Source organism: Dicentrarchus labrax, unplaced genomic scaffold (assembly GCF_905237075.1).
Source record: "Dicentrarchus labrax unplaced genomic scaffold, dlabrax2021, whole genome shotgun sequence".
In the NCBI taxonomy this organism is placed as follows: Eukaryota; Metazoa; Chordata; class Actinopteri; family Moronidae; genus Dicentrarchus; species Dicentrarchus labrax.
This window is the reverse complement of record NW_026136715.1, coordinates 6,973,685-6,989,287: the sequence shown is the minus strand read 5'-3', so window position 1 is coordinate 6,989,287 and position 15,603 is coordinate 6,973,685. Positions and strand designations below refer to the sequence as shown.

The following is a 15,603-nucleotide window of genomic DNA, read 5'->3' as shown; positions in this document are numbered from 1 at the left end:
ACAAACTTACTGAGTTCACTATTCATTCATGGTACAATTTTGAATATAATATGAAATATCCATAAAATATGTCACTTAAGCAGTCTTTACTTTAAGGAAAAAGATTGCGAACTAGCTGCACTAAGATACCTGCTCAGCACCAAACTACAGTCAGACACAGTTAGCGACCAGCCGGTGAAGCATTTAACTGCTAAAGAACCCTCTGCAGCAAACAAACAGGTTTTCTTAAATGTGGAGAGCAATATTTGAAAACCAGGGCACCTCTGCAGCTCTACAGTACTTTTATTATAATGCTGTTTACCTTTAACAACACATTACAGCTCATTTGCATATTGCATGTGGCCATATTATTGATTATTAGATAATATTTCGACAAATTGTGCAGCCTTAGTGAATAAATGGACTTACATTCATCCGGTGGCCGAATAATAATGTCGCTCCATCACTGCTGGATGTTTAAATAAGCAACTATTGGCCAACATGGTATATATTATATTATATCAACTTAAAAAGTCCCCAAGTGGCAAAAAACTAATCTAATTCCGGCATTATCAACCTATACAGCAGTGGGCAGTCTAACTATAGCTGTGCTAAATGCCCAAAGAAACAAATATAAGTTTTTAATTTGGGTAAAAACAGGTAATTTGACCGTTTGAACGCCAAAACACCTGAGTGGGCGTTGTCCGCTTGTGATTGACAGCGCGGACGACCAATGAGAACCTTCCGTTAAAACTACGCATCAAGCCACCAACCAGGAAGCAAACACACACACACACACACACACACACACACACACATATATATATATATATATATAACACCCAACAGGGTGATAGGGAAATGTTTCGGTTGTGGCACAGCTCTCAAACTCAGGTGAGGCTGTTGGTTTCATCCGGTAGGAACATGTCGACTCGGTCCGGGGTTGAAAACGCCGACAACAGGTCGATTCACTCGGGCAGCGTCGGGGAGGTACACCACGTACCGATGGACGTCATCATCAGACCGATTCCTCCGGTTCTGGATGAGCTGAAAGTTCAGAGTCTGATGGACACGATAATGAAGGTAATTTGTTGTTTAAAGCTGTTAAATGTGTGAGTTTTAAGGATGGGAGACTGGAATAAAGATAAAGTGACATGTCTGACCTACAACACTTATTATTATAGGTAGTATGGTATAGTACATGCACAGAATAAACATAAACAAACAGGACAACAAGCTCAACAAACTACTATATACAGGTTTACATATATATATATATTACAGATACGTAAACAAACAAAAACTATAACAACTGTAGTGAATAGTGCACTGGTCTAGTAGTCGCAATATGCAAATCATATAGGAGCTGTAATGTGTTGATAAAGGCCAAATGTGTTAGAAAACAGCATTATAATGAAGTACTGTAGAGCTGCAGAGGTGCTCTGGTGTACAGATCTCCAGATTTTAAGAAAACATGGTACACAACATTTGGTACGGACCCCCTAAAAGTTCACAAATTCCTTTCCACATAATCATGAATCGCAATATCTGGCATAAATAACCACAATATGATGCTTTTACCATATAGTGCAGCCCTAGTTCATTACATTCATTTCAGGTGCACATTTGCAGTGGTGCAGCGGTGCCTGGAGAAGTAGGTATACTAGTTTATGCCCCAAGTTTAACACCCAGATAAACAGCCTGTGTAATAAAGACATTTAATACATGTTTAGTTCACCCAAATATTGTAGTAGTTTGTGCACATTGTCACTTAACTTCTGCTGCTTTACTTCAGGGAGTAATGATCATTATGAAATTAACATTAACCACAGAAGAATTGCAATCAATACTAGCCCACAGACGGTAAAGACAACTACTTTATATACTACTATATTAAGTGCATTCCTTATTCCTCCATCCACTCATGAAACTTTGCCTTTGCCATTCACTACTGAATGATACACATCACAGGGGATGTAGAAGTGGGTTTACTCCACTGCATGTTTGTACTATTTGAATGTTCTCTACTTAAACCCTCTTATATCACCACTCTTGGCTGCTGTGAGACTTCACATTCTCCCTAAAAAGCTTAAAAAGCACTTGAGACTTGTAAACAAAGGCAATCAAAGTCTGCAGAATGTTAAAAAATAAGTAGGCTAATGGGATATTTAATTATTAGACGTATGCATTGAAGGGATTTAGTGTAACACAGCTTTGTGTCACAACTGGTCGCATTCGGAGACCTGAAAGTCTGAATTAGACTCAAAATAATTATAAAACAGTTTTGCTTGTTACTATATGACATTATGATCTTATATATTAAATATATGAACAGTTTTATAAAATATGATGCGTTCAGGGTCGACCACTTCATTAATTTATGGGCAATGTAGAAGTTTTATATTGAGTTTATGTTCAGTGATTTCACACTTTTTACATATGTTTGTTTTTTTAAGGACTGATTCAATGTTTTTAGACTAAATTTGACAATTTGTTGTCAAAATAAATACATGAATTCATTAAAATGAAAAATAAGTTATTTTTTTCCACCAGAGTTACAATCTGGACCCTAATATGAGCAGATACATATTAGTTTGGTTGCTGGTTTGGACTTTATGGACTATGGCCCTTTTTATACATTCAACCCACCAACATTATTTAAAGCAGTTGAAATGTGATCCACCTCTACTGGATACAGCATTGTGATAATAACATCACTGTGAAAGAGACCATTCTGCATAACAAAGACTATTTCTATTGATTCTTGAAGTAAAACTTGCTGAAAATAATTCATTTTTTTTACTTTTTTTACACGTCATTGTTCCCATTTTGGTATTTAGGTAAAAGACCTATAATGTTCTTGCAATATTCCTACAGGAAAATGTTTGCAGTAACGTCTGGCTACTCACTCTCATACTGTAGTTTTTTCTGCTTTGCCGTTTGAATTAACTGTCAGTTTGTCTTTTCTTCCAGGAGACAGCCGACGTGAGTGTTGTTCCTCCCATTGATGTGCTCTGGATCAAAGGCAGAGAGGGGGGTGATTACTACTACTCTTTTGGAGGCTGTCACAGGTTTGCGGCGTATCAGAGGTTGAACATGCCGACCATCCCAGCCAAGCTCATCAAGTCGAACACATCACACCTGAGCACTTACTTGGGGGCTTCGACGCCGGATCTGTTGTGACTCTAGAGCAGCTTGGAGTGGTTTTTTTTGAGAGACTTGGCTCAGGTGACTCACACACATAGAGTTTTGACTCTTCTGTTGCAGCTTGTAACTGCAGAGCAAAGGATTTACCAGCAGGGGGAAATGTAACTCTTTAGTTAAATACATGATATTTTCCATTTAAAAATCACTTAAATATCATTTTAAGTGTGTGTTTGTGTGTGTTTTTGTAAGTTATAAATTTTTACCAGATCATTTAATAGCTTTTAAATTCAAACAACAGTTGTACTTGCACATTAACAGTATTTAAAATGATCCTTTCCTGCAGTTATTTTCTTGTACGTTCCTGTTACCCTTTTGGCTTCTTGTGGCAGGAAAAACTCCAATAGGTGTCACCAATAATGTCAGCGATATCTCGGTTTTAGGTGTCCCAGTAACACAATATGTTGTTGTATTCACGCCATGTTGGCAGAACGGGAAGAACAGGAAAAACTGTTATGTGAAGTTGCACTATAAAGTATAAATAATATGTATTTATATAGTATATTTATATCTATTTGGAGCATTTTCTTTTGAAAAAAAAAAAAAAAAATAAATATATATATATATATATATATATATATATATATATATAAAAGAGAGAGAGAGAGAGAGAGAGAGAGAGAGAGAGAGAGAGAGAGGGAGGTTGCCTTTATTGGACAGGACGGCTCAAATGGACAGGAAAGCGGGGAGAGAGAGAGAGGGATGACAGCAAAAAGGCCACAGGTCGGAGTCAACCCAAGACCGCTACAGCAAGGACTCAGCCTTGGTACATTGGTACTGGAGCAGATTGTTAACAAGTGATATCAGATACTATCAAATAAAGTATGGCCCCTTTTTAAATGAACATTAACACTAATTTTTAAATACACATTCAATATGTAGTGTCAATATTAGATTAGATTAGGATGTAACTGTGGTTTTTGTAGCCGCTGGTTTTTTTTCCACTAAGTGTGAGATTTTGCTGCTGTTAGAATTTCCCAGTGATTAAATATAAACAGCGCTGAGTCTTGAGACTTGAGGTGTTTTCCAACTCGGCTGTTCACATGACACTGAAATCAGTCTCTACTTACTCTATAGTGCGCATTATTTAGGTGTCTGAGTGTGTACATCATGTAGTGCCCTCAAAAAGTCCACAATGGAACAAAAAAAGGGAGCATCCGAGGTGCTTTCTGCTACCAATCCCACAGTGTAATGCATAGCACTGGGAGTGAATTAGTAAGACTGACTTCAGACACATCGGTTATTTGATTAATTACACCCCTGCTTTTCCTACTGTGCGATGTCAAAATGTCTTCAATAAAATAAAAAAAAGCTTTTTTCTATCCTTTTTCATGGCACGGATATAATAGGCTGTCCTTGTACTGCACCTTTTGAGCTTTCTTCCTGCTGAGCACTGAGGAAGATTTAAATACAAGTTGTCTCACATTCAAGTTATTTTAAGTCTGAAATTATATCAAAAGGTCCCTGCAGGCAGATTTTTTGGCACTAGTGTTAATTTTAGAAATCAAATGATGTGGAGCCGCTTTGTGTGCAGCGACAGAATACGAGAATAAAATGTGCATTATTTCAACAAGTAGGACTGTGCCAACAAAGTGCAGTATGTTATCTAACTTTATTAAATCTCATGCACAGTCAACTATGGTTGTGATGTTTCAGACAGCGCGAGAAGACGAGGTAACAGAAAGGAGCCTATAGACCAGATGGTTTGTAGGAGTCAGGCGTTATGAGAACATCAAGCTGACAACGTCTTGCGTCAAAATGCAAGATGGTGCTGAGTCTGCCCCCTCTCCCCATCATCAGTCTCTCTGACTCTCTGAGAAGGATCCCTCCTGCAACCTTCCAGATTGTGTTTCGCCAAAGAAAGAGGAGGAATGAGAAGCACAGTGCGGGTCAGTTCAGATTAACACTCCTCCTATACCAAAGCCTTTTCTCTCTCTCTTGAAGTGCCATCTGATAAAATAGATTGATGGCTTACTCTTCATGCTATGGTCCGTAATGCCATTTAAGAGTGCTCCACTTACAGTACATAACATAGATAGCAGCCTTTTCACCTTCCTTAAACATGCAAAACAATGATGATAATGGCTTGTTCTGCAGTGTTGAATAATCAAGTAAATGCGTAAGTGTATTACACAACACCCTGTTTATTGTTGGTGCTGACCTTGAGACTGGCCCTGCTTGTTAAATCAAATCAGTTCCCTTCCCCCTCTGTCTTGGAGGAAGGAACTGTAGGTTTGCAGAATAATATAGGTAAACTATACATCGCAGGTCACCGCACAGAGACAAGGCTTTTCCGACATCAACGCCTTCACAATGCGAGCTCAGAGCTGCTTGATGGTCTCCCTCTGTGGCCATCGAGGAAATGAAGGGAGACCTGGGGCAGCTTTTACCGACCGGCCCTAAAGGACTCTAAATTTCTCCCCTGAATCGTCGCGTGTGAGAAGACTTCCTGTGGCTCACTCACTGTCTGGAAGTAACCGTATCCTCAAAGGGTTTTTGACACGCAACACCGGTATGAAAAAATATATTGCACCTGTTACTTCGGGGAGCGGTTTCCATGGGTGGTTCTGTACGCTTTATCTTTGAGGATTTAAACAGATCAAGGGGATTTAGGGGGCCAAGAAGAGGAAGTGTTTGGGGCCATTTTCACAAATGGATTGGGGCCATGCTAGTTCCCATGTACTTTTTTTTGCCGTATGCTATTGTGTTGCTCACTTATGACTTAACAAACTAACTTGAGGCAACAACTTTATGCTTAGTTCATAAGATTTTTGTGACGCCTTTTTGATTCCAGTATAGTTTCGGTCCTGAAACATCATTTAAATGGATATTACCATAATAAATACAGAAAATACACATATCTAAACATACAATATGTGATTTCTGCCGCTAGGAGTCTCTCACATAAAAATAAAATAAAAATTGCATTAAGGATCATGGGAGTTGTTGTTGTTAAGCATCATTGCTTCCTACAATGTTAACTGTGAGCCGAATTATCCACAGAGGTCTCCTCCTCTCCAAAACAAATGGACCTGCTGATTAAAACCTGTAAAAACACTGAATAAAGCAGATTCACCTTTAAAAATCAGTGTTTCTCCAGCAAACAAAGGGCAGCCAAGCTGCTGCTAATGTTAGCTCAGCTTTTTTCTGACTTAAGATCTAGACGTCCGATGACTAAAGTCCTTCATCCTGTTAAAATATATAGTTAAAAATATCTAAAAAGTGTATAAAATTGTAAAAGGATTGTTAAAAATGATTTTAAAGCACTGATTAAGGATTAGAGTGGAGCTTGGAGTTGTGTTGTATGTGCACGTTATCCGTCTGACACATTAATCATTTGTGTTAACAAGTTTTATCAGTTCTGTCTTGCATAGACTCTAATGAATGGCCTTTAGTGGGTTTCTAATTAGAGCGAGTCTGTGCAACACTTAACCATCAGTCCTGGTTTCACTTGAAAACAGAGTGAAAATATCTCATTTATTATCTATTGGTGATGCAGAGAGGATCATTCCTTCCTTTACAAGCACTCGCACGCCGCAGTTTTTTAGAACACCTCTTGTGTTCACACATTTTTTCTATTTTTGGCATCTCATCAAATTGTATCACTTACAGAGTGTTGCTTGGTCTTATACACATCTGTGTAATATTGTACCGCACAAACCAAAAAGATTATTTGCTCAATGGGGTTTTACTGTAACCAGGATGAAATAAAGCTGGTACATTAAAACCGACAAATCTGCCAGTTGTTTAAAAAGTCTTCTATTTTTTATGGCAGATTTCACTTGGGATGTGTAATTGTTTTAAAGGTGATAAACATTGATGGAAAGCGCTTTTATATGAAGTAATCCAGAACCACCAACAGATTCTTGCTCTCCTGCAGAGTCTGTCTACATTTAAAATACAGCTTTAAATGAAAAAAAAAGATGTCTGGTTAGCCAGCTCAGACATTTGTTCCACTTGGGGAGGAATTACAACCAAATCCTCTTGAAGGAGTTTAGGTGTTAGAGTCGCTGATGACTTCTCACAGCTTCCTATCCGGAATTCCCTCAGACTACTGGTGGCTGCAGGCGTGAAATTTGTGCCAGATTTGCAATGCCGTATCCACCCTCTGACCTCACCACCGTGTGCTCTGTGACGCATTGTGCACGAACCTCCGTCTCTGTGAGGCTTTGTGAAAGTATACATGTGGTATAATAGCAGTAGGTTGTATTTCACACAGGTTTCAAAACTTGTAATGTGGCTTGTAATTTGCATGGCTATGATAATCAGAGTGAACGACTCCAGAATAAAAGGACCGGTTGACTCATTAGAAGGCATTGTCTGTGGTCAAACATATTATCATGCGCTTCAGGTCAGCTTTGTCCTCTAACAGCACTCTGTTGGCTTCAGCTGTAGGTGTAAGCACAAAGCCCAAAGTCCCTACTGTGACATCAGTCACTTTGACGATCTCTGTCACCTTACAAACATCTAGTCCACATGCAACAGAACAGCTGGACTACCATGCTCTGCAAGGGGGTGAGTGATGCACCTACACGTTAACATACCAGCAATGTTCATCAATAGGGCCCCTTAAGCACCTTAAGAAAAACAAGTACTGTATGTCCCCATGTTCAAACACAGATCTGGAGACACATTTATATTCAATAAAACAGGGATTTCAGAAATATAATATAATCTGGCCTTGCCTTTAATTGATAGTGACAGCTTAAGAGTGACAGGAAAGTAGAGAGAGAGAGAGAGAGAGAGAGAGAGAGAGAGAGGATGACATGCAAGGGCCACAGGTTGGAATCGAACAAATTAATGGGGGTCAAAAAGGTCAAAGGTACCTGAAAATGCATGTAAAGGGTTGATTAGAAGAGAGCAGTTTTCTAGTCTTTATTTGTTGTTTGGCTGTGAACAACAAAGATGATATAAAAATGTATAGAAACAGCTGTCTTGTAGTATGTGAACGTTTTAGTCGCCCTCCTATGAAACGACAATACCAGCAGTGGCCCCAAGTCAATTTGATTTTGCAATCCCTGCATAAAACCTGATAAACCTACGTACCTAGACCATGATGCCGCAGTACACATCCCCCTCTACAAATGCTTCACTGAACAAGGATGAGGGAAAGTATGTGATTGGACGTTGTTGTGTTTCCCCACTGATTTATGTTTCTCTGTAGCTTTACCTCAACACAACCTCAGCTCTAACCCCCAGCAGTTTTTCCTGTGCAATGCCAGACCATAACCTACCCTATATGCTGCCAGAAACACTGGGAGACAGGAGGATGTGCCAAATCCCTTGAAAAGACCAAAACCAACAGTGAGTTAGCCCTGTCTCTCCAACTTCCCGAGTCTGTCTGTTGCTTTTATCCCCAAGCTGAAGATATAAATCTTTCAAACAGGGTCCTGATTTTACCATTTAAATTCTTAAAAGGCTGCATGCTACTCTAAAAGGAGTAAATAGTGTATTTGTTGGGATTTACAGCCACAGGACTGTGTGTGTGGAATCAGCTCCAAATAAACTACATATGAAGTGTTTTTTTGTGATGGAGAAATACTGTATGTTACCCAGTGCAAAGGTGTGGCTCATAGATGTGTTTTTAATAGTTTTTGGACAACAATGGAGCTCCGCGGCACGGAGGAATAAACTATGTCCGGCTTTGGCTAGAAGGCTGTACTTCGTAGGATTAATTCATGTTGGTTTTCCGATTTTAATGGAGTTGTTTGACAAAAAAGAAAAGTATAGAATATCACCAGATTTGAATGTAAGGAGCATTAACCGTCTCTTTTGGCTCATACATTAGACATGTATGCAAATATGTCAGGACTAGATGAAACCTGGATAATGGGGCAAAGCTGGAGAGTTGCCACTGCTCTCTTTTCCGGTATCGGTGACTCAACAAAGACGACACCCATAAGTCAGTGAAACAGTGGTGGATAAGGAGCAGAGCGACTGCGGCCCAACAGCATTAAAGGTTATATACGAAATACCCTTGCCACTGGGTGTCACTAGAGCACAGGATCTCACACCAAAACAACAGGACAGGAATTAAATTAAACTCACCAAAACCATCTTTGTTAGTCTTTCCAACAATCACCAAAGTTGATTTGGTTAAAATAAACCCTTAATTCACAGATTTAGTTGTGAAAATATCAGTGAAAAGGGCGACTGTGGCTGCAACGTTAGCCAATGTTGATCCTTGGAGACAAGACAAGTGCTTGTTTTTGCCACTGACAGTCTCAGATTGTTATTCTGTATGTCTGACAACATTAAGGAAAGGATCCGTACAGAGATAGAACTTTAGTTTAAGTTTGTAGTTTAAAAAAATAACTTTTTCAGTCGCTCTACTCAGCCGCATACAGAGCAGACCAGCGATGTAAACAAACCACAGAGAGGCTCCGATAGCAACACAGGCAGAGGGAGTTAATCTCTGCTCAGGACTCCAGTATATCTTTACATAGCTGTTTGCTGCTATGTTCATATTTTAAATGTCATATAAATATAACCTTTAAATACTCTGATTGACTGTGCTAATGAAACTAGATAATATTGTGAAATACAGTTATATCGGTAGCTCTTTTTTGTCTTTAGTTAATTACAGGCTCACACTGATAATAGGCTAACATGCTGATGTTTAGGAGGTTCGGTGTTTACTATTTTCACCATATAAATTGAAAATTAGAACATTTTCTAATTAGCACTAAACACAAACTACAGTTGAGGCTAATGGGAATATTGTTCCTATAAATTTAGTTGTTTAAATATCAGAAGTAATATTGGACAAATTAAAGTTTAGATATGATGATGGTGATGAGATCACTAAAGTTATTATAAATCATCCAGTAGTTGTTGAGACATTTCACTCAAAATTCACTCAAGTCAGAGCATCAACAAAATCATAAGGGTTCATCCTCTGGAAACTATGAATGTCTGCTAACTGACTGATAAAATAACTGACTTTGACCTGCTGGTGGCGCTACAGAAAAGGTCCAAGGATTGCCAAAGTTATAAGGATTCATCCTAATGGGGAACAGGAATATTTTAACCAAATTTCATGGCAATTTGTCCAAATAATGTCGAGACATTTTACTAAAAGCTGAAAGTGTCAACCTCATAGTGGCACTAGAGGAAAAGTCAGGAGATCCACCTTGGATTTATCCTTATAACAGCAATATCTGTACAAAATTTCATGGCAATCCATCTTGTAAAGTGATGAACTGACCGACTGACATTGACATCCAGAGAAAGGCAAAAACATACAGCAGCACAGACACAGAAAACCTTCCTGTCTGAGCTTGGTGGCTCAGAGCAAGCTGCTGTTCTCAGAGATCTCTGAAGCACAACAATGCGGCACTCAGTGGGTGGCAAACCCAACATGCTGTCGGCTCATCAGTATGGATAAATGGATCTACTTCATCCGGACGAGCAAAAGGGCCGTTTTACAGTTCCATGAAATAAGAGAGTTGTTCTGAGAGAGCTTCAACTTCTGTCTTTAGTCTAAAGTCAACACACACACACACACGCACACACACACACACACACACACACACACACACACACACACACACACACACACACACACACACACACACACACACACACACACACACACATTTGTACTGCAAAATAAATTCACAGTGAGTCGTCACGGGTCCTGGTAAATGTAAGTAACCATACAGCAGCAGAGAGTGTCTGAGACTGGTGAGGTGTTGTTGGCTATTATCAAATATCACAACAAATTAAAATCAGTTTATGTGTCTTTCATAGCTCATAATTTTTTTGATTAATTTCTATGAAGTTAACTCTCCAGGGAGACTACCTTATTTTTCCTAATTTAAATATTCACCCGGCTCTTTTGCTGCTGCAGAAACCTGTGTTTGGTTGCTGTCCTCTATTAGACCTCAGCGCTCATTCAGCAGACAGTTTTAGGTGTCTGATGTCTGACTGTTGATGCAGCTGAGGCACATTGAAGTGGTTGAATGTGCTGCCGGCTGTGGAGACTTGTGTCTGTTGATGTGGCTAGGAGGGACTAAATCATCCATTTGCCACTGCTTTGTTTTTCTGAACTCGGGGCAGCAAGCAAATAAATCCTTGCCATTCCAGGATCATCTGCTCAGTGTTTATTTACTCACACTTAACTTTCTCCTGCTGCCTGACTTTGTGCTCCTCAGTATGAGCCATTGGCAACTTTATATGATGACATAATTATGTACTAGTCCAAGCCTGTTTGTTGCAGTAGTGATGCTTAAGGGCAAACATTAAGTCTGGCCTCCTCAAAAAGATATTCAAATGAAAGAACTTCTTACATTTGACTTGATCATTTCCATTGGAAATTTGAGAATTGGCCAAACAAACAGCATTTACATACACATTCATTGCGCAAGTTCTCCAAACACCTGCACAATTTTATTTAGACGTTGTTGAGCAAGCTGAAGCTTAGTGAGGTTAATTTTGGTCTTGACTGTATCTGTGTGGCAGGCCAACAAAAACAAGCCTCAGTGGGCGGCAGCACCATAAACATGTCAACCTAACACAAGATAGTAAACTGTAAAATAACTCAAAAGCAAACTGTAGTCCCTGAATGCCTTTAAAAGACTCTATAACGTATACATTTGAATTTTGGAAGTTTATAGTCGTGCCCCTGGGCCAGAAACACTCATTTTATATGAGAGAAGTGTTTAATCCATCCTGTCAATACAGGCAGTAGAAACTAAGAACATAAACTAAGTATTAGAAGTACACTTTTGCAACTTTATACTACATTTCTTTGGCAAATATTATTATTATCTTTTTACTCCACTACTCTATCAGCAACTACAGTTACAAGTTACTTTTATGTTTACAATTTTACATGCAGAACATTAGATTAGTTTATTAAAATTATGTATTTTATGTAAAGTAATTAAAAGCTATCTGGACCTTCACCAGCTTACAGCACATGCGTAATAATAATATAGTATTCAGTAATAATCCACTCAGTGGGGGTTTTCTGAATAATGAATACTTTTACTTTTTATATATTTTGCTGCTAACACAAATACTTTTACTTAATTAATATTTTGAATGCAGGACTTTTCCTTGTAATGGAGTATTTTCACTGTTTCTACTTTTACTTAAGTAAAGGATGTGATTATTTCTTCCACCACTGATTACAGGTATAACTTTTTCTTTCAATACTAAAGTAAACTAAAGAGTATTTTTCTTTCTAAAAAAAAGAAACTGTATTCAGTCACAGTGTGTGTCTGTTCCAGTAATACAAGGATCACTTTCACTTATTATCGTGCCTTTGTTTATAACGATGTGTCATATTTATGAATTATAATTTGTGTATACAGAGTCTTGAGAGGTTACTGTAACACTCAGCTCCTCCCATCTAGCTATAAGAGCCCAGCTGACCAGGTAGTCAGGGTCCATCCTTAAAACAGGCCAGTACAAACTGAAAGTCTGTCAGCTTTATTAAAACCTTTTTACATTAGTGGTTGTGTGAAGCCTTTGTGTCATATTGAGATGTAGTGTTAGTCCTTGAGTTGGTTTTTTCGGTCTGCTCTAACAGGGGATTTGGAGCTGGAACTTTTTAATGATGACTTTCGCCATGCTGCGGCCTGTGGCGACACACTTGATCTACTCAGACTTCACTATCACGTCCGAGGACGAGGAAAACCGCAGCGAAAGCGACGGCAGCTCGGAGCAAAGTTACTGTGGCTCCAACGAAAAACGAAGGAGGATTTCGCGCAATCTGGAAGGAGACACCGGGGTGGTGAAACAGAGGAGCGCAGCTAACGCCAGGGAGAGAGGCAGGACCCAGAGTGTCAACACCGCATTCACAGCTCTCCGGACTCTCATACCCACCGAGCCAGTGGACAGAAAGCTCTCCAAAATCGAAACTCTTCGACTGGCATCCAGCTACATTTCCCATCTGGCCAACGTGCTTCTTCTCGGGGACGGCGGCGCAGAGGAACAGCCCTGCCTCGGCGCGGTTCATGCGCAAGGAGAGAGCGGGGCGCAGCAGCCGAGGACCATCTGCACCTTCTGTTTGAGCAACCAGAGAAAAGGGGTAAATGCTGTATTAATGTTTATCCAAAAGTCAGCACCGCTTAAAATCCAGCGCAGATTAAATACAACTGCTAAATATTTCAGAGTGGCAGGAAACAGACACGATTTTGTTTGTCTTCATCATGCTTTTTTTTAGAAAGTTTGGTCTGATGCAGCATCTGTTTATCTGTCATTCGTGACCATGTTTGTGTAACTCCATTATTTTGTGTTAGAGTGTGTGCGCGCTTTTACGCACGGCACAGTTCTTGGCGCTCGTTAGAAATTCTTCACACATTCAGACAGACACAGGTGTTTTTTATTAAGATTTTTTTTATGACTGTAAGAACGCAAAACATAATGTGAGATATAACATAATTAGTGGCTTCCTCTTGCATTTGGAAATAAATGTGAGAATCAAACGGAGAGAAACTTGAGAAACAGTTGCTATGTCTATATTTATAGAAATGCAATGCATCTGGTGCAGTTAAATTAAATATTGTTGAATCTTTATATGACTGAGGCATTTCCCCCCTTTTTCTCACCCCCAGATAAAAGATGGCAAAGACTGTTTAAAAATGAGAGGGATGGGTCAACTGCGAATGAGACGTTGACAGAGGACCAGTGAATGATTAGCAACCTGAAAATCCTCAAAGACTTTCTCAGGGAAGAGTCAGAGCTGGTGTTACACAGCGCACACACACACACACACACACACACACACACACACACACACACACACACACACACAAGGTATGTACACATGCTGGATCAAATGTTGGAACCAAAGAAGAGACTATTTATACTTGACTGAGAAATTTAAACATAAGACCTTCAGAGATGCAGTGCATTTGTTTGAAACTTATGAGTTATTGTCCTTTTTTTCCACAAATCTTTTAAATAAAATATATTTTATCAAAATAAGGGCAATTATTTTCCTGATTTACATTAAAATGTGGTTTGTCTTGTGATAAACAAGAAACACAACTGTGCCATGAAAAAACTGTCAAACAAAATGAAGTGTAAAGTCATAATATACCTCAGATTGTGGTAATGTCTGGGACATTGATTATATGGACAAAAGGAAAAATAGAAAATGTTTATTTCTGTTTATCTTTTGAGACTCTTTGTTTTCAAGCTGGTCTGACATTTTTAGAAAAAGGGATGTTTTTGTTATATGACCAGACGCTCAACTGCAGTTTGGAAAATGGTCTCAACTTAAATTTCTAATAAGAAATTTTCTTTGTTTGACACCTAACTGCTCACTTAACTTCCTGTGTTTAGCTCCATTTGCAAAAATCTGTTTTTCTTAACAACCAACTTAGTGTTATAAAATGTTTTTTTAAATGTCTTTATGGAAAGATGTCTCTCTCTGTCTCAAACACACACACACACACTTCCATTGTTTCCAGTAATGTTGCCAAGACGTTGTTTATGAAGCCCGCAGAGCCAAAGCAAAGGTTCAGGGTTTCTGGTGTCAGTGACTGGTGTATTTTTTTTCCAACTCTCACGATTAGTGTTTTTTGAAGTCTGTTATCGATTAGTCACGGCAAATAGTAGCCCACACTCTGCTCGGAGCCCCAACACAGCTGTTGGTATGTCAGAGGGATAAATCACTGCTGTGGGTCCAGTGGACAGGGAGAGATGGGGTGAGAGGTTGGAGGTCACGGTGGAGCACTGAAATGAAACCTTGCTGACGTGTAATCAAGGCGAATGCTGCGGATGTAACGAAGGCCTTCATCCACTGTAAAACCGGATGAGTTCATTTAACTCCAAAAATTGCTGAAATTGAACTGTATTTTTAAGTTACACTAACTTAATTATTGTAGTTTTTATTTGTGCTGCTAAAACAAAACACCTAAAACTTGAAGTAAAAAGCACTTAATCAGGATGTTTCTGTAAGTTACAAAACTAAGTTAGCTTCACTTAAAATTACTAGTAAAAGTTGCTTGATCAGGAATCTTTATTTAACTTACAAAAATTAGTTTGTGTTACTTGATGTAATCCATTTAGAATAACTTCTGGCATTACAGTGTCCTGAAGGGTAACTTGTCTTTCTGTGATCTGATTTCATATTATTAGTTCACATGTCACTAGATGTTCAGGCTCTCACTATCATGACAGATAATTACCATTTTATTTGTCTTCTTACAATCGACTGCAAAAGTTAGTTAATTTCCTACTTTTATATATCCTTTGCAACGTGGTCTCCACAGCACAGAGCCGATTTAGACCACTTTCACCGGAAAACATTTCATAACTTCTTAGGAATAAGACTGCTGAGCAAAAGCAGCCCAGTCTCCGCGGGCCTCTCTCTGTCTTCTCCAGTCTGAAAAAGACACTGTAGTGATCTGTCTAACAGGCGGATTGCGGCTCAGATACACAGACAGCTGAGCCAAAGTTCCT

General features: G+C 39.0%; 2 protein-coding genes and 1 long non-coding RNA gene across 3 annotated transcripts in view; all 3 read left to right on the top strand.

Moving 5' to 3' along the window:
* Nucleotides 1–14,548, top strand: part of LOC127377357 (uncharacterized) — a 180,823-nt gene extending 166,275 nt beyond the window's left edge. Inside the window, exon 2 of the long non-coding RNA XR_007887672.1 lies at nt 13,951–14,548. This is a non-coding gene — a long non-coding RNA (uncharacterized LOC127377357). The remainder of the gene's footprint in view (nt 1–13,950) is intronic.
* srxn1 (sulfiredoxin 1 homolog (S. cerevisiae)) lies at nt 759–3,342 on the top strand. Its single transcript, XM_051425154.1, has 2 exons — nt 759–1,062; nt 2,953–3,342. Exons 1-2 carry the CDS (start codon nt 841–843, stop codon nt 3,160–3,162), a joined length of 432 nt encoding a protein of 143 aa, XP_051281114.1. The 5' UTR covers nt 759–840; the 3' UTR covers nt 3,163–3,342.
* On the top strand, nt 3,784–14,548 carry tcf15 (transcription factor 15). Its single transcript, XM_051425149.1, has 4 exons — nt 3,784–7,698; nt 8,348–8,487; nt 12,722–13,222; nt 13,749–14,548. Exons 3-4 carry the CDS (start codon nt 12,746–12,748, stop codon nt 13,809–13,811), a joined length of 540 nt encoding a protein of 179 aa, XP_051281109.1. The 5' UTR covers nt 3,784–7,698; nt 8,348–8,487; nt 12,722–12,745; the 3' UTR covers nt 13,812–14,548.
* Nucleotides 14,549–15,603: the final 1,055 nt, after the last annotated feature.

Bases quoted from the DNA above. Each gene is read 5' to 3' on its own strand.
- tcf15 (XM_051425149.1), top strand. From the start codon at position 12,746: ATGATGACTTTCGCCATGCTGCGGCCTGTGGCGACACACTTGATCTAC. The intron at 13,223-13,748 runs GTAAATGCTGTA...TCTCACCCCCAG, and splicing joins TGAGCAACCAGAGAAAAGGG to ATAAAAGATGGCAAAGACTG.
- srxn1 (XM_051425154.1), top strand. From the start codon at position 841: ATGTTTCGGTTGTGGCACAGCTCTCAAACTCAGGTGAGGCTGTTGGTT. The intron at 1,063-2,952 runs GTAATTTGTTGT...CTTTTCTTCCAG, and splicing joins TGATGGACACGATAATGAAG to GAGACAGCCGACGTGAGTGT.